The sequence below is a fragment of the Hyaena hyaena genome, unplaced genomic scaffold (genome assembly GCF_003009895.1).
Source record: "Hyaena hyaena isolate Hyena2069 unplaced genomic scaffold, ASM300989v1 scaffold_421, whole genome shotgun sequence".
NCBI classification, from domain to species: domain Eukaryota; kingdom Metazoa; phylum Chordata; class Mammalia; order Carnivora; family Hyaenidae; genus Hyaena; species Hyaena hyaena.
Genome location: NW_024081057.1, coordinates 663215 through 686905, shown reverse-complemented (window position 1 = coordinate 686905; position 23691 = coordinate 663215). Strand labels below are relative to the sequence as shown.

Genomic DNA, 23691 nt, shown 5'->3' with positions numbered 1-23691 from the left:
AAAGAGAATGCTCAGTGTTACAGCCCTGTCCTTAAAATCTTTAACCAACAGTCCCTTTTCTAGAGGTGCTGATATAAATTCTTTGCCTTTAAAAATACACTGCAGATCTGAACTACCTGCATGAGCATAAAGTATCAATCTCTAACGCTCTATCTGGATGTTAGCAAAAAATCAGTGATAAGCTTAAGATAAAATAATCATCAGATTACTTTGAATTGTGTTTCAAAATTATTTTCTTACAACCAGGAACTGGGAACCGCCTAATTACCCATCTAGTAGAAACCAGTTAAGTCAAATAATAAATGCATACATAATGGAATCCTTACAGCCTTTGAAATGCTGACAGACATCTATACCTATACGAATTCACAGGATAAAATTGTTGGTATAAACCCATTTGTGGAATAGTTTATCTGTATTTGTAATATACATGTAACCAGGTACACCAAAATATTAACAGTAATCATTTCTGAGAAGATTTTAGGATGCTACTTTTCTCCTTTGAACTTTTCCAATTACATGAAGTTTTGCTACAGTCACTTTCATATTATCTTCTCATAAAATAAGGAGATATATATGTACCCACTACCATCTCTCACCTTCTACCGGTACAAACCTGTAAAAACACTCACCATTCTGGATTTTATTGTTGCTTCTTGTACAACAGCTTTCATTATCTGTTTTTACTGAAGATTCCTTCGAATTCTGTGACCGGCATCCTAAAGTTGAAGGTTCTATCTTTTTTTCCACACAACTATTAGAGCTATTACTATTGACACCTGCTTTCTCTTCTGGCTTATTTGAGAGGACATCAGATGTGGAAGGTGTATATTCTAGGTGCTTCTGCAGTTCAGGAGTACTGGCAATTTCCAATTCTGCCGTAGAAGAAGGATTTGTAGGTAAGCACTCCTTAGGAAGGCCAGTTGATGATTGAGAAACAGATTCCAATTTGTTTTCCTGATCAGTGCTAGTCTTCAGCTGGGTACAGCTACCTTTCTGTTCACTAAGGGGTTTTAAGTCTCCAGTTCCAATCTGAGAGAACTTTGAAGACAGCAGTCCTACTTTGCAGACAACGTCTGGTTTTGTTCTCGGTATTTCAGGCTTTGTATTTAGACAGGAAGAAAGTTCTTCTGGTAAAATCTGTTTATGACATCTGAAAAAGATAATATAAAAAAACTAGCATCTAGGTCTCTTTTACTAGGTCTCCTCTTCTTCCCAAAAACAACTGTTTGGTACCTTGAAGCAACCAATACAAGAGAGAAAAGAAAACTGCTTACTTTAGAGAATGTAGGATGGGTTTCTGTGAGCTGGAGTTAAAGATAGTGGCTCTGCAAAAATATCCTAAACGCTCAAAAAAATACAATCCTAAATCCTATCTGTACATTCTCATAAATCTCTGACTACTTCAAGTTCTATTTATTGCAGTATAACGAACCTTAGCTTTCCCTCAAAGCAAACAGTATCATATGGAACCAAAACCACCAGCCACACAAAACCCAGTCCGGCTATGAACAACACATAACTGGCTCTGACGCTGAATAACTGCATCCCTGTTTGGTTAGTAATCAAGACCCAAAGCAACTGAAAAGCCAACTGATTACTTGCTTGTTCACAGAATGATGGGATATTTCTCTTATCTCCTACCTTAATAGGAGATATCCTTAAAGAACTTTTGTTTCTCTGAAATTCACCCTAAGTTTTTTCCCCAGCAAAACACAAAGTGCTTTTTTCCTATTATACTTTTTTTTCCCATCTCTAACACAGGATTTCATTCCTGAGAAGAATTTTGTTTTAAGTAAGGTTTATGCCCAACATGGGGCTTGAACTCACGATCCTGAGATTCAAGAGCCACGTGCACTCAGTACTGACTGAGTAGTGCCCCAAGAATTTCATTTAAGTACTCACATTAGACACTTTGCTTGGGTAGCACCGTCCTTCTCACCGCTCCTTCTTTCTACTCCAAGGATTGTTCCTCCTTCCATCTGACTGCTCTGTGGCCACCTTCCACGCTCATCCCAAGCAGCCCACTTTCCTCCCAACAAACCAATGTGCTCAACCACTCTTCCACCTTATTGCAACAGTCTTCCAAACCCACACTTCACCGTCATCTCTCTGGCCTGTATCTTAAGTCTTTATCAGCTGTCTGCACAGGCCGCCACCGCTCCTAAGAGAGTGTCTTCCCTTAAAACTCTTCTCTCTGTAACCTTGTAGCCACTTCATATCTCTGGTTACACTTTACATTTCTTATTCATTTTCTTCACCTATCACTTAGTAGCCTGTTCTTCCTACAGCTACCGCATCCTCATTTCTAGGACTTCATAGTTTATCCACCGCCACGTTTCTCATCTATACGTGAGATCTGGCCCATAAGAACCACTCCCTATCACGTCTCCCTGTTCTGCACACTCCCGTTGACCTCAGTCTTCCACATACAACCATTCAGCTCTCTTTTCCTCATAGCAGAGGTTTATTCTGCAACTCTCTATAGTATTTCAATTGACTGTTCTCACTGTATCAAGTGAAAGAAGTTGCCCTTTCTTCACATCTCCTTCATTTTTTAAAGTCGTTTTCCACATCTTTCAGTATGCCTACTACCCTTTACACCTCTGAAGTCACCTGACCAATTTGAAAACTCTAATGAAAACCCTGGATAACTTGAGATGTGATGACACCAAACGTAGCTATGCTAACACACTATAAAACACTGAATGCAGGTTAAGCCTTGCCACCTGAGCAATGGTTATGCTCAGACATGGTGAGCCATGGCTAAAATCATTTTCCTCCCATTATGACTAAACATCTTTAACAAACACCCTTACTTACCCTTGGGGGATTTTCGCTCCGAGACTGGGTGGAGAGTTGGCAGCCTGAGGAGTGCTCTGCTGCCTCGGGTCCTTACTAGGTGGGGTTGCTGCCGTACAGCCGAGCAGGATCTCCTTAAAAACTGCTGTGGGCACAGACTGTACAGGACACATACTGGGAGAGGCCTAAAAAGATTACCAAAACAACAGATATTAAAAGGAAAGTCCTTAGTTGGGAAATTATGAAATCTTACCAAGACTCACATTTATTTGCCTGGTGTAGTACTGAACAAGCACAACACCATTTCCAAACAAAAAGCACAAGACAGTAAATCAAGTGAAAAGTCACAAAATTAAGGACTTCTATCTGAAGGCTGTTAAATCATTCCAGCTTTTCACAAAGCTCGAGTCTTCCTATAAAAGATCACTTGCTGATCTTTCACATACCTCTGAATCAGTATGTCAGGAAAACGCAGCCGTGTGCCAATTACTTTAAGAATACGATGCACAAAAGTGACCTTTCAACTGACAGTCTTTAGATTGTGGCAGCTTCATATGCATTTGGTTTCGCATGACTCGAGTGCCTACCATGCTTACTGCACAGGCTGGCAGGAGACCAGACCACTAGGACTCCTGGAGGCAGTGGTGCCTACTGGGCCCCAAGCTAAGCCTTTACAATGCAATAAAGGTTGAGAACATGGTTCTTGCTCTTATATGGCTCATCAAGTCACAAAGGCCACCACAAGCTGTAAAAAATATCAAGTCATGACGAGCCTGTGGGACAAAGTTGGGACACCTTCTCTTTTCAGGGAGTTTTATCTTCACAAAAATATAAATAATGGACTGGCTTCTTTCCAGTTTCTACTATCCACAAACGTGAACTTCCCACCAGGGAAAAAGACGGAAGAGATTAAACTCAACCTCACCTGACTAGTCCTCAGTGAAACCAGGAGAAATCATTCCCCTTGCTCATGTGACAGCCTCTTCGCACGTGCTTGAACTTTAAGTCCTGGGCCCTTACCAGGTGCAGCTCCTTCATTCCACAATGACTTCTACATTTATCTTACCACCAAATCTAAACCCCAAGAATCTTCGAAGTTTCTTCATCTTCTAGGGATTAGCTTCTAAACTTTAAGGTACAACTTCCCTTAGTAAGTTTTTAAAACTTCACAATTCTGAATATATTTATATGTAGTCTATTCATGAATTTTTCTCAGACATTTAACTCTGGCAGCCTCGAAAAGATCGTGTAGTATACGCTAAATAAAAATATCGGAAAACCATGGATCTACTGATTCACTGTCAAAGTTTTGGCATAGCTTCAAATGATACTAAAATATAAAATTATCTGCTCATATATTATATGATTTTAGTCAACTCAACTTTGGTTAAATATTAACTTAATATTCCCCAGAAAAATTTCTTTGGAGGGGGGAAAGCTTTGGCTATTCTAAGAATATTCTTGGGATGGTCAACTTTAGCTCTCTGGGCCTCAGTTTCCTAAACCTTCAGCTGGGGAAATTAGAGAAGTATAGTCTTAAAAGTCCTTTTTGACTTGGTTTCATAATTCTCTAGTAATCACCTATAAAACGATTACCTTCCCAAAGTTTAATTGCTAAGTCATTTCAAAATGCTTACTTGAGGCTTTTACCAAGCATCTTCCCTCATATCACTTTCCTTGTTCTGAATTATGTTTAGAGTTGATGCGCTAATACATATAATTATCTTTTTTTTTTCTGTTTTTACTTTTATTTGCATGTACTTTATGCAGAATTTACTCCCGGGCCATAAGTTTTTGTTTCTTCAGCTTCTTCTGGGATATCTTTTTCTTCTGTGCAACTTCCTCTTCTGGTTTAGGAGCAATCTGCTCTTTTTCAGTGAGGATCATCTCAATGTGGCAGGGAGAGCTCATGTATGGGTTAATCCGACCATGAGCCCAGTAAGTTCTATGCCACATCTTGGGGGCTTTGTTCACCTGGATGTGCTCGATGACCAGAGAATCTACATCTAAACCCTTAAGTTCAGCATTACTCTCTGCACTTTTAAGCATGTGCAGTAAAGATTCAGCACTCTTTTTGGGCCACCGACCCTGTGTCCAGCCCCACTGTTTGGCCTGGGCACTTCAACTCCACCATTGTAGCATCGGAATGGCACACATTGCTTCTGCAAAGTGACATCTTTAAGATACTTGGTGGCTTTTTGGATATGCATCCCCTTGATGGCTGGGCAGTTTCACGTGTGTTCTTAAAGTGAACACGAAGATTTTAACCTCTTGATTTGCATGATTTTGTCGGGTTTTCCGGGTCAAGTGAATAGCGAACCATTTTCAGAGATAACCTCAGGCCGCTCACAGGAACCATATAATACCTTTTCTTAAATTACTTTCCTGAGACAAATTTTGACTGCATAAATTTTTACTCTGCACAACAGCCATTGAGCTGTTTAAGTTAAAAAAAACAACAACAACCCTCTATCTCATTTCCTAAATCCAATCAATGAACCAGTAAATCTGCCTCTATTTCCAAAATATTTACAGAATCTACCCAATTTCTTTCCATTCCACCACTACCACCATTTCCCCCCCCGCCCCCCACGTGGGAGTACAATGTGTCTTCTAACTGGCCTGACTTCCCTCCATTTTTGCCAAATGGTCTGCCTCCTACCCAAAATGTATTTTACCACAGAGCAATCTATAACATATAAATCAACAAAGATCATGACCACTCCACTGCCTAGAAGAGTTCTATGTGGTCTGGTCTCTGCCAACCTTCCCACTCCTCTCATTCTACTTGTTCATGGTGCTGCAAATACACTGGTTTCCTTTCCAGTCTAAACTCTTTCTTGCCTGCACCTTCTTACTTGCCATTTCCTCTGCACAGTTTCATGTGGCTGGCTAGGTCCATCCCCTCACTATCAAATCTGCTCTATTGTCACCTCCTCGGAACCTCTGATTACTCTTTCCAAAGTAGTGCCCCAAAAGGCATCCCCCTAATCTTCTTCATATTTCTGTTTGTACCTGTCATTGCATTAGTACACTGCACTGTGAAAATCCCTTTATTTAAATTATTTTTATTGTCAGTCTCCTCACAATGAATCATACACACCTACTGGCAGACCCTGCTCTTGTGTCCACTGTTAAACCTTATAAAGCAAAGCACATAGCAGATATTCAAGTAAAGCTGGTGGAATACATGAGTGAATGAATGCTGTGAGCACTTAGTATTTCAAAATAGCTAGGTCAGTCCTATGACTGACAGTAATGCTCACCAATGTCTAGTACATATTTAGTATTCAGTAAATATCTGTTGGAAAGACGGATGGAAGGACAGAGGGAATGAAGCAGAAACCTGCTGTTTTACAGTGGTGACTCACCACACCAAGGAAAAGATCTGGAGAGGAATGGCAACACCAGCACAGGGCCTAAGAGTACTGGGCTCTGGTGGCACACCTTGGTCTGAAACTCATCTCCGACATGTCCTAGCACATTATTTAAGCTCTCTGAGTTCAGTTTTCTCAACTGTAAATAAGAATAAAGAATATTTTACAGGGCTGTACTTCACCACAGTGCCTGGCACAGAGATGAGCTGACTCAAAGCAGCAAGATATGAAAATTTTCTCAGTGCAGTCACCATGTATTACAAATACTGTAACTTAGGAAGTTTCCTTTTAGAAACTGAAATATGCTCAATAGGGATAGGGCTCCAATTTCAAAACCAATGTTCACGAGTGCACCGCTGCACTGGCCTCTGACTTGACAAGGGTCAAGGTTTCTTCTTACCTGTAGAGTTTTCCCTGAAGGTCTTCTATACCAGTCATGGCAATAGTTCCTCCCTGCCAGCAGACGGAGATAATATAATTGAGTGTATGATGGTATTCTAAAAAAGACACTGCTGGCTCACACTACTCAGCAGGCTCTCTCAATTAACCAAGCAACGTCCTAACTCTGAGGAATAGTCTGCTAGGCAGAGAAGACCTTCAAGGAGCCAGATGTTACTGGCAAACAGGTTTATTCTATCCAAAAGTATACACCAAGGCAATCCAGACTCTCATCTACCTAATCCCAAACTCCTCTCTTCCAAAGACCACCCTAAAAGTGAACTCTGTGCCAGTCCAACACATCTGGGAAGTGCAAACGCAGTGCAATGTGTGCCAAATGTGTTACTATACTCACCTTCACCCCCATATTTAAGTGAACTCTTTCACCACTTCTTCCTTTATCTCTCTAGCTCTCTTGAAATCTAGCCCCAGCCACTGTTTCCAAAATTTGCTAGATTACAAGAACCACCCAGAATAAAATAAGAATATTTAGGGATACGGAAAAATAGTCACAACACTGGAAAGGAATCAAGGAGGCCAGAAAACATTATGGTTTTTAGGTTGGTTTGTTTTTTTTTTAAAGGCCTCCATGATTATACAGGAAAAAATGAAAAACAAAAAACAGCAGGATAGATATTCCAAAATCTGAATGGTGAGAGTCTGTGAGAAGTGTGATTATAAGTGATGTTTCTTTACGTTAGTGTTTTTCTGGGTTAACTAAAAATTTTTAAATAACTTTTTTTAATGGGAAAATCTTTATTTGACTAGTAAATGCAGCATAAAAGAGAAAAAGGTTTACAATAAAATTAATAAAAAGCCAATACCCATCTCCAGCCAAATCTATCATCCCAATTTCCTTTGGAATGAGAATTTGACTAGTACAAGGTTTAAGAGCTGAAACAGCCATTTTTAAAACATCAAATTTAGCTTCTCAATTTAGATGCAGAAATTAAGCTCAAATAGGTTATGGGAACTTATCTCCTAGCCAAAGTTCAGGCTTTTTTCAAAAACAGGCTGTACTATGCCCAACAATCAGTTCAGCAGCACACAAACTTACTGAGCTGGACAAAATGCTGACTGAGATCAAAAAGACCTGCTTCCTACCCTCGAAGAGGAGTCAGGCAGAGAGGATCACTTACAGATGTATATATTACCATACTTTCATGTGCCTCCTTGAAGGCTAACCATCTACTTGCTCAACTATCCGTCCCATCACTGACATTGTGAAGAACTGATGCCTTCTTCCACTGGAGTTCCCCAATGATCCTAGTCCTCTGCCTGTACCCCACACTGATTCTTCAACGATCCTACCTGTCAGGATGCCATTTCTGATTCTCTGGCCCCTCCTCAACACAACATCATGTGGTTCTCCTTTTCATCTCACCAACTACTTACACTGATGCATCCTCCATGCCAGGCTACACCCAATCAGCTTCTCCAAACTGCCCTTTATTACCTCTGGGACCCAAGACTGCTAATAACCTAACAGGTCATTATTCTATTCTGTTTCTCTCTCAGATGCTGATATTGTGGATTACTTGACAATATCCTCTGTGAGCTTAACTCTAAGATATAATAATCACTTGCTTACCTCTAAGATACAATAATCACTTAACTCTGTAATAATCACTCCCTACTACATTACTTCCCTTGTAAACTTAAAGACAAAAATGAAAGCAGTAATACTGATTTCCAATAATTACCTCTTCGTTCTTTCCTGAACAACCTGAGGTCAGGCCTACACACTTGGAAGAAAGACAGATATTAGATACCTTGGTTTACAAATTTTTTGGTCAAGTGTCAAAGTTCCTGCTGCCTGTACACAGGCTTCAGACTCAGGAAAGGCAATCATCCTAGCCACTTAGATTCTTAAATTTCTATGTGTGTAGCACAGCACTCACTTTGGTTCTAGCTGATGTTGTTGTAGTACCCTGGGCCCTGATGCAGAGCCCTGGATGCATTAACGGACTCTGGCTCAGTACCAAGCCATTTCTTCTTGCCTTACTCCTGCAGACCCCAAAGTTTCCTCTAAAGTGCTGCCAACAATCTTAATACCAACTTGGTCAATTTTTAAGTTCTAAGCTCCAGCCTGGAGCAGAGCCTCACAAAGATGTTTTTCTCCCTGTAATATGAGTACATAAGGATACATACCTAGGTTGTAACAATGTTACCTGTATTGCAATAGGTCCTAAGGATTCAACTCACCTCAAAGAGAAACAGCCTTAAGTTTCTTGATCTAAATCCTTACTAATTCAGAACAGAATTAAATCCAGTACTTGAACTCACAGTGGCACTCATACAAGCCTATACTTTTCTGGGCAGAAATATGTTACAGCAAACCAACACTTCCTTTAAAAATCTAGCATGTCTGTATAACCAATCATAAATTACCAATCAAACCTCTCTATTACCGAGGAGTGGGGAATCCTATTCCAACACCTACTCAGAATTCTGAGGTTCCTCCCCTTCTCTTGTGCCAGGCATTCTTCCAATTTGATGCACACAACTCAGTTTACCCTCAAAAACACTCCTTATGGATGAAAACTGTCAAATCTATTGAGCATTTTCAGCAAATATAAAAAAATACATGTTTTACACAAAAAAATAGTTAACCAGAAACTTATATTATCTCCATCTGCTTGAGTGTAGAAATTATGGCCAAGATCTGGAACTGGCAAAGAAGAGCAGACAAGACAGCCCAGGAGAGAGCTTTATAACCACCAAAAAACTGGCCACGCACCATGAGGGTTAAGGAAACTTTGATACAGTGACAAACATAAGGTTACCTCAGAGCAAGATTTTGCTTGTTTGGAAACTAGGCTTCCATTATTCTCAGAAGACTTGCGTTTTACAGCTCCAATTTTTGTAGAATTACCTAAAATATATAAAAATAAGTAAGTTGGCCTCCCTGTTTCTCTTAACATGAAAAGGAGAAAGGGGAAAGATCAGAAGAACAAACGCTTTAATCAAACAATGTATCTTACCACATGTCCCAAAGTTATCGTGTACAACTTCAACATGAATCAGTGATGGATCAACAATTTTCAGTGCCGGAATCTTAAAAATAAATAAAACAAAGATACTGGAAAACTTAAAAATGCTCAGAAACATACCAGAAATTAGTTCTGTTAACATACAGGAGGAGCTTCTTACAATGATTTCTTTTAAAAATAATATTTCTCTTTCTACTCTAACAGTTTAATATAAAGATAATAAAACCATTTAATTCCTACAAGATATTGTAATTCTTTTCAAAATTATCTTTCTCTGTAAAGTTATCTTTACACACAATTAGCATTCTCTTTTACCTCCTCACAGTTGACTTGCAGAGTTTTTGATGCTGGGTTTCCGTTTACAATGGTTGCAGAAAACCACTGAGTAGATGGGTCCAAGCTATAAATTTTTACTTCTGAACCAACTAAGTTTTTGTCACCTGAAAAAACAAACAAACAAAAAAAACCCTTAGAGCAATTTGCATTATCTCCCAACATACCAACATCTAGGATAATCTCAAGTCTTTGGAAAAAACAGTAGACAAAAATAAACATTAAAAGATACGGTTATAAGCATGAGAAGGCAGACATTGCAGAAAAGCTAGGGGAAAATTTAAAATTTTGAACTATGTATTCCATTTTCTTATTAACCTACCTGAAAGTGGCAATATATTTATTCTACCATTTGTATGAGATCAAGTAGTAACCAGATAACTCACTGAACCCTTACTTTCCTGTGCAGAGTTTTAGGGGATCCAAATTCAGGAACACCAACAGAACTGTGGAGTTCTTACAAAACACTTAAAACTGTGAAACTGACCAGGAAACTCAGTAACAGTATACGGGAAGATCAGGATTATGACATTCATGTTTCATCAATTTTATAAGACTGAAATTTCAAACATATCAAATTCCATGTTAAAATACATCTGAGCTTTTTAAATATCTACTTTACTAGTTTTCACATAAGTCCCAACTTTCCAAATTTCAGAGGCTTTTGAATATATAAAGTCCTTCAATCATCTAGTTGCATGAGGATAGCAATCACTAAAATATTAGAAATTTCAATGAGAAAATAAGTGAGGACTAAAATAGCTCCTTATAAGCTCGTTGTTTATCAACTCATGATCTATCATCAACAATAATCTATATACCTTGTAAAAGATGGCTTTCATCCAAATGTTTCACAATCAAAGCTTGAAATTCTTTACTGACATTCTGATTATCCATAAGGGAAAGTCGAAGATTGTTTACATCCTGAAAAATGGAAGATTTTAAGGTACCAAATATGAAGAGTTAAATTCCAGTGGATACTTCAATTAGCTTACTGTTAAAGTACTGTCGTCAGCCATTTGATGGCACTAAAACCACTGCAACTCCAATGAACTGAAATGGTCAAACAGTAGGAATCCATCAAATGATCACAAGTATAAGGGAGACTAAAGTGAAGTCACCCCAAGCTAAAAGCACGACAAATGCTAAGGAGTGACTCAAAGCATAATTTTAAACATGACACAAATTTGACTATGGGAAATACAATGAACTAGCTGGTCAATCAGTGGATTTCCCAGGGGCAAGACACATACACAGAAACACACAGCTACGCAGAGTCAATTCACTTAAACTGTTTTTAACAAATCACCACACAGATTGATTTAACCTAAAATTCCAAATGCATTCTTGTTTATAAATGTTAAAGGGAGCTATAGGGAGGAACAAAAATCTGAATGAATAGCCTAAGTTTAAAGCAAGCCAGTTTTGAAACACTCAATTCTTGGCACCAGCTCCATTTTGGGCACTATTCCATAGTCTTTTGGCTTTGCGTGCACACTAAGTTATGATAAATGTATACAGAAACTGTCAATAGGAATAACCTGCCAAACACACACTATACAGCACAGAAAACCTTCTAATATCAGGCCTTCACGCTTTTCTGACACTGTGAAATGGATACACAGTAGCCAAAATTAGTTCATCCATTTCTCCCACTGGGATAAAGAACTAGTCTTTTAGTGAGACCATGCTGGGAAAATGCATTTCTTAAGCCAATTAAACTTAGGATCTTCAGAAGAACTCAACATTAATTATCAGAATGGACCATTTATGTTTTTTTTCCCTCATGCTGCTGCAATTTCAAAAAAAAATGTAAATGTGTGCTTCTCTTCTTTAATTTTTTTAATGTTTATTTATCTTTGAGAGAGAGACCACGAGTGGGAGAAGGGCAGAGAGAAAGAGGTAGACACAGAATAGGGAGGCTCCAGGCTCTGAGCTGTCCGCACAGAGTCGGACACAGGGCTCGAACTCACAAACTGTGAGATCAGGACCTGGGCCAAAGTCAGATGCTTAACCAACTGAGCCACCCAGGCACCCCATCCAATTCTTATTAAGAAATAAAACGGCACATTAATGGGGAGAATCACAAATGGCTTTTAAACAAGATAGAATAATTCTATTCTGTCCATGAGAGTTTTAGTGCCAGATGGTTGACCTGGATATTTTGACTTTTTTCTTACCCACAAATAAATAAGTCAAATTCAATCCAAAAGACAGACCTTAAGTTTCAATTCCAACTTCTACATATGCCAAATGATTTTCAGGTTCTCTGTGCATTATACAGGGCAAGCATTCTACTGCAGTAAACACATCCTCCAACAGTTTCATACAGTAGAAGCTGGATGTAATCACCCACATCTACAAGAGAATGCCCTGAAGCACTAAACTTCAGCCACTATTATCATCAGTAAAAGTCAAGAGCACACATCATAATCTCCCTCAATTAATATTATATTAATAGTAATATTCAGAGAGATAACCAAAATGCACCTCCCTGATAAAAAATACTTACTGATCTAGATTTTGCTTTTTCATCTTAAGAAACAAAATTATGAGTTCTACTTTGACTAAAAAAACAGAATTGTCCAGAAAACAATGCTGAGAAGTAAAAACTACTCTATCACTAAATAAAGCGAGATACCCAAAGCCCCTCCTGTATGTCCCTTGGTCCTTAAGAGCAAGTCATTCTTCCTTTTATGGCAGGAAAAATATCAACATCATGAAGGTAACCTGCATCTGAAATTAACTTAAACAAAAGCACCTTTTTTGTTCTATTTAAACGTTACAAAGTAAGGTTCAGAATGTGGACCTTGTTTTCACTCACCTCCAGGACACAGAAATGAGACTTAAGTAGTGAGAAAGCCAGTGCTTTGGGTTTTCCAACATAGGCACATCAACGGCAATGACCACTGACCCTAAACTGCGTTTTAACAAATACAGTCCACAGAAACAAGTCCAAATGGATGTGGATAAAGGGGATTGAGCTTCATAAGTGACCTCTAAAAGACGAATGGTATTACATGACCAATATTATTCCCAAGGTAGTAATCTGGAAATAATCTGTATTCTTTCCTTCTCTCTGCAAACATTTTCATGAGGAAAATAATCACATATAAGCAAGACCCAAGAGCCTAAATGTTGTGAGGAAAAGGGTGGGGGTTTTGCAACCTAATTGGAAAGAACACGTGTGCATGCACTCTCAATTCTCTTTATTCGTTGTAATTATGTTTCATTAAGTCACCACAAACACTGAAATAATGAAGAGTGAACCACTGTTCTTAGTGGAAAGATAGGGTTAGGTTTCTTTGAGCCTCTGGGTCACATTTTCATCAAACAACCTATATACAACCTTGTTTTTGTGTGTGTGTTGAAAGACACATTACTTAATACATATTATTGCATTACTAACCTAGAAATCACAGCCAACAGCATTATAACTCATGGCTGAATGAAACTTCTCTAACATATGTATTTCTTCCCTGAGACACATCACAGCCTTCTTGCACTCAGGAAGACTAGACAGTACTTCGGCACTAGAGTTGGTGTAGTGAAACCACCAAAAAAAAAAGAAAAGAAAAAATTCAGCATTAATTAGACCTCAAAAAGGACACTTGTTTACAGTATGAGAGATGAAACAAGAAGACAGAATGTCACCTTAATCAACCTCAGTTGGGAATATTTGTCAGGCAACTCAAATTTTTTGCCACACTGCCAAGTCTGTGAATGACCATGAAAGTGCCAAAGTACTGATCTGGGGGTTACAAATATATTTTAGCAAGTAGGCAACTTCCCAAATAAAGAAAACAGAATACATAAAATAACAACTGCCGTATATGGACATAGACACGTGTATATCAATGAGAGTCAATCTTTTTAAAATTACTTTTGTATCACCTAGGTGTTGACATACACACGCACACATGCGGACACGGATGGATGGGGACACACACACACACACACACACACACACGGACACCATCAACTGCAGTATCTCTGTCCTTCCAATCCCAAATGGACACACCAACTCAATGGCTAACACTGAGGGATGATGTCTAACAACTAACTGCTCAGATGAGTCCTTTTCTGTTAGACAGCTATTAGAATTAGAGCAATCAACCTCAATATTTTAGTTCTCATCTTAAAAGACTTTGTATTTCTACCTTTAGAGTTTAATATTGTTTTTATGTTTTACCTGTATAGGCTTCAGGAGGTCTTTAGAAAGAAAAACTCTTTGCTGATCTCCCAGAAAGCGAATAGAGGTTATGGATCCCAAACCAGCTTTGTCCAACAGAGACTTGTACACCTACGTCAAAACGAAGGAAAATGTTTTGGCATCACAACCGGTGTCAGCATAACTCTGAAACTGAGGACTAGCAATTTTCCACACATGCAGAAAGAGATAAAACCATTAAGTTTTTTATTTACTGCTGGTATCCCGATAACAACTATTTATCCCATAAGACCACATAAGATCACATAATTTTTATCCAAAAGTCAATCATTTGAACCAGATACACATTTGGAACTCATTAACATAGAAGTCTGGGTCCAAAGATATACAACTTCTCCAAAATTTATGCCAAAAATTGTGTGTATACATTTTTCTGGGAATATAGAACCATGTTTTTAACAAATCTTATAGCAGCAGTGGAAAAATACAATGAGCAAAATACAACTTTAAACAAAACCCTACGTTACTCAAAAACCTCCAGTAGCTCTTCTCATCCACTGACAAAACCTTAACTTTGCTAACACAGCATGCTTGGCTCTTCACAATCTGGTCAGCCTTTTCAGTCACCTTCCTGGCCTTTCCAACGGTCTAAATCTGGCGCTTCCACCATTAAGCCCTATGTCTCAGAAACCCTGAATAGTCCTCTCTCCAGACCCCATGATCATTCTTGTATTCCAACTACACCAGACTTAGATGTGGAAATGGTGTAATCATATGCCGACTGCTATTACCTTCAGGACTAGAGAATATTATGAGTCAGAGAGAACCTTAGAGATCATAAGGCCAAGACTGGTAACTCTCTACAGGAGGCAGGCAACAGCCAGATTTTAACGTATACTCTCCACATTTTAAAAGCAGACAGGGGTACCTGGGTGGCTCAGCCGTTTAAGCCTCCGACTTTGGCTCAGATCATGATCTTGCAGTTCGTGGGTTCGAGCCCCATATCGGGCTCCATGTTCATAGCTCAGAGCCTGAAGCCTGCTTTGGATTCTGTGTCTCCCTTTCTCTCTGCCTCTCCCCAACTCACGCTCTCTCTCTCTCAAAAATAAACATTGAAAAAAAATTTTTTTAGGTGCGCCTGGATAGCTCAGTCGGTTAAGTGTCTGACTTCAACTCAGGTCATGATCTCACAGTTCGTGGGTTCGAGCCCCACATCGGGCTCTGTGCTGACAGCTAGCTCAGCCACTGACTGAGACTTCAGACTTTGAAGAGTCTGTTTCAGATTCTGTGTCTCCCTCTCTCTCTGACCCTCCTCTGCTCACAGTGTCTCTCTCTCTTGCTCTCAGAAATAAAAAAAACATTAAAAAAAATTTTTTAATAAGACAAAAAATAATAAAAATAAAAGCAAACAACTAATTTAAATCTTAAAATACTATGAGGATCAAGCTAAACAGATCTGTATGTCTATATATAGCTGATTTCTGTCTGATCTCTGACCTAGACATCACCCATATTACTTCCAGCCCCATTTTTCAAGAAGAAACAGGCCTGAGAAAGGCAAGGGCCTAGAGTTACAGGAGATCCCAGGTGCTCTTCTAATTCCCCTACATGGTCATGTTTCTGTACTATTATTCTCCAGAGGCCAAATACAGGCATTACATATCCATTTCCCTTGTTTCACACATAACGAATTAAATACCCTCTTCACATAAGCCCAAATTCTACTCACTATTGCAGGCCACTGAACAACTCGTTCAGAAATTTCAGGAGACTTTCGTTCAGCCAAAACCAAGTTATGCTCTACTAAAAATGCTCTCCTTAGAAGGCTGTAGACTTCTATCCATCTTCTCTTCCTCCAAGATTCCCCATCAAACTCCACACACACCTAAACAGAAGGTTAAAAAAAATCAGATTTGATTAACAAAAACAAAACAAAAAACGCTAACGTTGGATTATGCCCTTATTAATCTACTTGCATCTTTAATCTGAATATCTTAACGTTTGCTGCCCCTCTTTCCCGCTCTTACTTCCCTTCACAGCCCACAGTAAACCAGTCAGACATGTTAATCTAACCATCAAGCTCTGGCACCCAAATCTCTTTGGGAAGCGGCAGTCTAGGGTTTTGGAGGCCAATTTCTGCCCCCAAAGTAACTTCTAGGAAGCCCATACATACCAAAAAAACCCTCAGGTAGAAAATTTTTACATATGTTAGACATCAGAGCTCTAAGAATCAAAAGAAAGAAATCTGAAACCCTAAAAGTACTTACTGTGTGTCATTGTAATTCTAAATTGACTCGCTTGTGGGCCTAAAATGACTCCCCCCCCCCCCCATTCACCATAATCCACGACTTGCTTTTGAATCCCTTTGGTATTCATAGGATTTAACACTAGGCCTAGTAGACAGCATATCCTCAATATCCCTTTCAATTGAATAAACTGGGAGTTTGGAGTCAAAGACTACAAATATAGAAGCAAATAGTTGATAAATTGACCTCAGAGTTAACTTGTTCAATACTTGGTGTAAAAATCACTTTATTTAATTTGATTTAAAATCTCTTCTACTAAAGAGGCCTCTCGCTTTTGGTTTCAAAGAACTAGTTAATAAACATATCAATTCTGTTCATAATTTCACAATCATATCTCCCTTTTCAACTTTTAATTTTAAAAAAATTTAGTTAACTTCCATTTATCTGTCAGAACCCAATTTAAAAAATCCTTTCCTCAAAGAAGCCTTACCTTACCAGATACTCTCCCACCCCTCACAAGAGAGTTCTCTTGTTCACTGCACTCAAAGCCCTATACTTTACCTTCCTAGCATTTATCCACCCTTTGAATTATTTGTGGCTGACTGACTGACATAAATTCTAATATGTCAAAGCCTGCATCTGTTTTTACTCACCATTGCATTTCACTGGTATCTAGTCCCTAGTCAGTACTCAAATACTTGTTGAATGAATAAATGTCTCTCTGAATTGAGCTTTTACCTTCTGTTACTCTCAGCCACTTAGCAGGCAGGACATTCCCAATTGGGATACCACTATAACCCCAATCCTAAACCTCTCCAGTTTCATGGCCTTAGAATATCAATCTTTAAAAATCAATGAAATTTAAAATCTATCCTATCCTTCTCCCTCAACAGTAAAATCTGCATCCCTAACTTCCCAGGCAACTTCCCCTGAGAAGATGCATATCTTCTTGGCAAGGCAGACTTTTGATCTTGCAGTTATCACAGAATACATCCAAATGTGTGTGAACACTTACTAAGGGACAAGGCCCTGTGTCCGTACTCTCTCCTTGGTTCTACCCACCCCACCCATCACTATACCCAATCAAAAGGTCCTTCACAGAGTTGTTCAGAGACTGCTCACCTTTCTGCCTCCCCAGCCACCAGAATCCAGGTCCTCTGATAGCTCCCCTAAATTGGATAGTCTTTCTTCCCCACATCACATCAACTCCACACCCAAACTAGCTTTAGATGACAGAGTTTTCCCATCAATGTGTAATAGGAATGAGCATATATAAACTACAGCACCAGAAAAATCTGGGTTTGAATCCCAGCTATGCTGACGCTTTCTTAGAATAATTTAACTTGCATAAAATAAGATACATAGTATTACAAAGAAAACCAATTAACCTCCATGGCAGTTTAAGAACTCTTACTAAAATCTAAGCTCTTTGAAACTGGTTTTGCTAGCTTCAAAATGAAAAGTACTAACATCTACCCCTCACTTAACTGTAAGATAGATTTTTAAGACAATGTAGATTTTTAACACAAGGAGACTAGGTATCCTTAAAAGCTCTATGGGAATTCAAATCTTAATTTATCAAGGTATCAGTTCAGTTAGGAGTGGTAGAAAGATCTTAAATATAATTATCCAATATCTATTCAGCAAAAAAACAAAGAAACAGACAAGAAAAGTAAAGAATTAAGATCTTTAGTGGCTTTCCAAAACTTAAGCAACATCACAATTCTTATCCAATCACCATCCAGAAAGCTTATGATCAACCTTAAACCAAAATTTAGACAGGGCCCTCCTTCTTTATATGCTAGTTTTTGAGTGATTAAAATATTAAGTTTAACTCCTTAAAAAAATAACTTACTCTGTGATTTTGGAGTGTTACGTTGCATGGTCAAAAATTCACATTAACTTTAGTTTGAAAGGGGACTTAAAAAAATATACTGAAACCAGTAAGTTGTGAGCTCTATTCAACATTCTTTCACAAGTTTCTCATCATAACCACATACTTCTTTCATTTGTGCCTTGAAGCTTGTGGTTCCCTATATAAGGGACCTCTCTACCACCAAAGCTTCCTAAGCAAAAATTTACATAAAAAGACAGACCAATAAAAATTCAAATTCGGGGAGAACTAAAGTGACTAGACCAAGCTTCTGTAAGCTTATCAATATAACTAGCTCTCATTTATACTGTGTTACTCCCCCATGTTCCTTTGGTCCACAAAGGAGATGTTATTTATCCTGATTACAAAAACAAAAAGAGGCCTACTATAACTCAATATAAATCATTTCCTAATTTGCTATTCTTTTAATACGACATTTTGTAAACATGAACCTTATTTGTCTTAAATATCTGGACCAGAAACTGGACTATTTCAAACTAATTATTTCAAGTTAAGTTTTCCCCAACAGAAAATCTCTATCTAATCAAGTTAATCTCAAAACCTCCCACTGTTAACATACATTAATCTCACTGGGCTACATGATTAAGAAACCATCAGAAAGGCCAAGTAAAACATTTCTAAGTTTAAAAGTAGGCACTTACAGAATGGCATGGTTTCTAGTCCAGGTTTTAAAGTGCTATGTAGTGCTATGCCCAGCACTACAATGCAGAATAGCACTTATTTCACTACTCCACAAATTAGGAAATGATTTTACTATGCTTCTGATTAGGTCTTCTTACATCTAAATAAGATACTTGTCTAAAATTCCAGAGTCTAGGGGCGCCTGGGCGGTTCAGCCGGTTAGGTGTCTGACTTTGGCTCAAGTCACAATCTCACAGTTCGTGAGGTTCCAGCCCTATGTCCAACTCCGCGCAACAGCTCAGATCCTGGAGCCTGCTTCAGATTCTGTGCCTTCTTCTCTCTCTGCTCCTCCCTACTTGTGTTCTCTCTCAAAAATAAATAAATAAACATTTAAAATCCCAGAGTCTAGCATTCAATTATTGGGGGGGGGGGGGGGAACAGACTTTAGTACACTGCTAGGACTTTCTCATTTTGCATGGTTTGACTGGCAGCAGAATCTATCAACATGCAAATTCCAATTGTACGTAAGGATGAAAAGGCTAGGCATTGGTCAGGGCACCCAACTGCCAAAAAGGTTTAACAGCAGGAAAGAGTGTAAACAGCAGTATACAGAGATGGCAAGTACTATTCATCTGCTAAGAATATCCCTAAGGACCAAGAAAAAGCAGAAGACTCAAGGATAAGATAGGTTCAAAGGAAGGAGAAGACCTAGACAGACAAGTTGGGGAAGGAGGACATTCCCAGCATGCATAAGAACAAAGCCAGAGCCGCCTGTCTTATACTAGAGAGTGTAGTATAAAAAGAGGTTCTTATAACCACACCTAATAAAAATTTGTTGTTATTCCAGAGAAAGAGAAGTACCACTGCTCCAAAGCAGTTTTTCAGTGTAGAATAATTTTGATTCCTTCCATTTATTCAAATATTTCAGCAAACACTACACGCTAGGTGGTCTTCTAAGTACTAAGGATAGCAAAATAAAGTCACTCTACCTGACTTTTACTGCATAGTGTTTAAGATCTAGAGACAAACTTGGGCAAGGTATTTAAGGTCTTCAAGCCTCAATTTCTAACACTAAAAAATATGGTTTACCGTCTAAAGTATTGTGAGGATTAAATAAGGTGTCACATACTAAGTATTTAATGGTTATTATGTCTTCACTCTGACTCTTTGTAATCAATAACTAGACATATTGTATCTAAGTGACTTTGTTACAAAGTCTCTCTCTAGGTGAAACAAAGTTAACAAGCATTGGCCTTATTATCATCTCTAACTGCAAATCAGTCTAGACAAACTCTATTTCTATTGATTCCAAAACAGTTGCATACTACTTGAATTTTATTCATTTATATACATTTTAGCTCCCAGTCCCACTCCATCCCCCAAACCCCAGTAACCCTAAACCCAAGTGTAAGCATGGTCATAGTTACTTACTAGTTTCTGCCTGTATTTCCCTAAGCACAATTTGGTTCTAGTGCTCTGAAATTCATATACAATATGCCCTTAAGCCATCTGCTACTCAATTAAGGAACATAATGACGAATCATGACTAGATAAAAGAAATTAAGGAATTTGTACCTTACATGAAAACTGAATTATAAAGTCTGCAGGTAAAGCAAAAATCAAATATAGTTAAAACTGTTCTTGAAATTAAAAATCCCATTTATCCTCAGGTGAGGCATCTTAGCGCAGTGGAAAAGACACAGCCAAACCTAGATTCAAATCCTCCCTCCATTACTTAGTAGCTAATTATGCAAATCTGGCCAAGACTCCTTTCCCAAAATCTATTTTCTCATTCCGAAAATGAAGATATTATCACCACCTCAAAGATTTGGGATGGCAGAAAGGGGGGAGATTATAAAGAACAAATAAAAAGGACCTCCTAGATCGCCTTCCTAATCCAACAGGTCTATAATTAGGTCCTGTGGGGGAAGGGAACACCTAGTCTGTCATCATCTGCCAAAGAACTAAAGACTTAAATCAAATCTTGTTTCCATTCAAATCAGATAAAAACAAATGCACTAGAGAAAATTTTATTTGGCAGGTGAAATAAACTACAACAACTATGACTGAAATCTGGCACACAAAGCCCACTTTATGGAGAAAGGTTACTAGCCTGAAGTAAATAGGTTGGCTACCTTTGTACCACTCTACTGTCTTTGTAACAACAGCAAAATCCAGGCTGCTAGAAGTAATGAAAGGAGGAGAAAAAGCAAACTCCAGTGTATGAAGGAATCCTTTTGTGGGACAGGGATCATAATGGTAAAGAAGGTGGGCTCAGGTATCAAAACTTCCTGGGTTAGAAACAGGCTATGCCAATTTCTATGTGACCTTTGTGAGATACTTAATCTTCCCCAGCCCCAATATTTTTGTCTGTAAAATGGGGCAATATTAGTACCTACTCCCACAGATCTGCTGTAAGGATTAATAAAGATCATGGCTATGAAGTGTTTAGCAAGATGCCTGGCACGTGGCTAATGGCTCAATAGTCACTCCTTTTCAACATGAAGGCAAGGCATGCGGAAAGCTTTAACAATATATAGCCACATATCCTTTTCCAACAACCGTCTGCAGACTAAAACTGTTTGGGCATGTGCGTTCACCGTAAAGCATTCACGTGAACAGTGTGTCCGAAATCAACACATATTCAGCTGCTGATGCTAAAACTTGCTTCTCAATTCGAACATCATTTTCAAGACAAAGCAGTGATGACCAAGTGAAGACACTGAAACATATCCACTACCCAGGGTGGAAATATCTTGTCTTCTAACAAGCTTCAAGTTGCCACCACTTTGGAGTCTTTGTTAAGGACCTTTCTCCAGTTATTTTTGCACAAAGGAGTCTTTGTTGGTAGAATGGCTTCTTTACTGGTTGTTCCCAGACAATCCTTCACTACCACTACTTCTATAAGGGAGTACAATCAAAATTCATCTTTCTGAAATGATCTGACTGAAAAAGATTCTGAGCGTCATTCTGATTAAAACTCGCTGTCCACACTTGTTCTCATTTCTCTCCCTCCCAGCGAACAGCAAAGTGGAGTACTTCAAAGCCATTCCTCTAACACACCATATAAGGGGCGGCTCCACCCCTGCCCTCCATATATGGTCATAGCCCACACCTACCTACAAACTCATCAGAGGACCAGGAGCCCACTTCCATCCTGACCCACCAAATAGGGACAAGTACCCACCCTAATATGCCAAACAGAACTAAGCTCCTCCTTCTTCTCTCACACTTCATTTCTAACAAGGCTAAAAGTTTAACAAGTTGGGTGAGGAAATTAAGAGGAGCAGACCCCCCCCCCCCAAAAAAAAACCTACCCGAAAGCACGAGCCTTCAATTCCTAATGATTCCTAACATCACCTACCTGACGAATCCTACATTAAGAATGCTCCCCCTCCCGAGAAACACTCCTACGGTCCTAGGAGGGCACAGCGCGGGCAATAACGAAGCATGTCTGAACAACCCCAAGGCCGTCATTAAACACAGGCAACTGTAGGCCAAACACACGTCGGCTCTACACGACCATTTCAAAGTCTTTCAAGGTCTAGTTTTCTGCAGCTTCAGATCAGATGCCAACTTTCTGGTCGCGCTTTTCAGAAAAGGGGAGTGGGGCCGCTGGCTGTCTCGTTACCAAGGTAACTACAAAACGTCCGACAGCTGAGGCCCGGGAGCTGGTTTTACCTTCAGATCCTTCTTCGTAACGTCGGTGTGGGAGACGGCTCGAATGGTCCCGGAGAGCCAGGGCCACTCGGCGACGCGCTCCACGTCCCAGCTGTCGTGGCTGCCGTCGCTGCCGTCGGCTGCGGACAGGCTCAGGAATCGCTTCCCCACCAATACTGGCCAACTTTCTCCGAGCGTGAGCACCATGGTTTCCACGCCTGCAGGAAGGGCTCCTCCCTGCAAAATTACAAAAACAAAATGCAACGGGGGCTGTCGGTGGGAGGGGGCGGGAAGAGAGGACGCGGGGGAAGCGGGGGCGGAGAGAGGGATCCTAACCGCGCTCGAAAAGACGAGACCCCAGACGGCGGCGGCCGGTATGAGCGACGACCCCAACCCCGGATCTCTACACCCGCGTCCTCCCCCGCCCCCCGGATCCCTCCCCCACCCCAAACACGGGCCCAAGCGCCGCGTGACCCCCGTTCTCCCAAGTTTCGCTTTTCCAAAACCTTAAACCTAAACGCAGACAGAGTGAGGGGAGAATTATTTGCAGCTTACGTGGATTTTAAAGTGTTCGCCCCCCGACCCTGGAAAAGAAAAGGCCCGAAGCAAGGGCCCGTCCCGGGCGGCCGTGTCCCCGCCCCGGGCGGCCCCGCGGGAGGGGCGAGCCCGCGGTTCCGCACTTGCCCCGCCGCCCCGCCCCGACACCGCGCTTTCCCGGTCGCCGACCCCCGGGCGTCGGTCGTCCCGGGCTGCGCCGCGGCGCGGGGGCGGCAGGGCCGCGGGCTCGGCGCCTTCATCTTTCTTCCCCCTCTCCCCTAAGCCGAGGCCGCGGCGCTCTTACCCCGCCTCCTGCCTCCCTGAGTCACCGGCGGCGGCCGCCGTTTCCAGCCGCCCAGCTCTCGCTCTGACTTGGTTCAAGAGCTCTCACAAGACACGCACAGCCTCTCGGAGCCGCCCCCTCGGAGCCGCTGCCGCCGCTCATTGGCCTAGTTCGAGGAGCTGGGCGAGGCTCGTGGGTAAACAGCTCGCCGCCATTGGCCGGCCTGGCGCAGGCGGGGCGAGAGAAAAAAACAATTCCTTGGCTGCCTCCTCCCTCTCCCCTCCCCCTTCCGACTCCCGGACGACCCCCATTAGGTTAAAGTACACAGAGCGTAAG

General features: G+C 40.3%; 1 protein-coding gene and 1 pseudogene across 3 annotated transcripts in view; both read right to left on the bottom strand.

Annotated features, from left to right (window-relative positions):
• The window catches only part of KDM3A (lysine demethylase 3A), a 53350-nt gene extending 29885 nt beyond the window's left edge, over window positions 1-23465 (bottom strand). For 2 of the 3 annotated variants that reach the window (XM_039252624.1, XM_039252626.1), the window contains exons 1-10: window positions 23377-23465; window positions 22557-22772; window positions 15844-15999; window positions 14136-14246; window positions 10765-10867; window positions 9926-10050; window positions 9602-9674; window positions 9404-9492; window positions 2824-2987; window positions 633-1153 (exon numbers count right to left, since the gene is read on the bottom strand). In XM_039252624.1, coding sequence (XP_039108555.1) covers window positions 633-1153; window positions 2824-2987; window positions 9404-9492; window positions 9602-9674; window positions 9926-10050; window positions 10765-10867; window positions 14136-14246; window positions 15844-15999; window positions 22557-22742 — 1528 coding nt within the window. In that variant the 5' untranslated portion in view covers window positions 22743-22772; window positions 23377-23465. Of the gene's footprint in view, window positions 1-632; window positions 1154-2823; window positions 2988-9403; window positions 9493-9601; window positions 9675-9925; window positions 10051-10764; window positions 10868-14135; window positions 14247-15843; window positions 16000-22556; window positions 22773-23090; window positions 23130-23376 lie in introns of those variants that run through there. The other variant, XM_039252625.1, reaches the window with a different exon arrangement.
• Window positions 4528-5142, bottom strand: LOC120245538 (annotated as a pseudogene).
• Window positions 23466-23691: the final 226 nt, after the last annotated feature.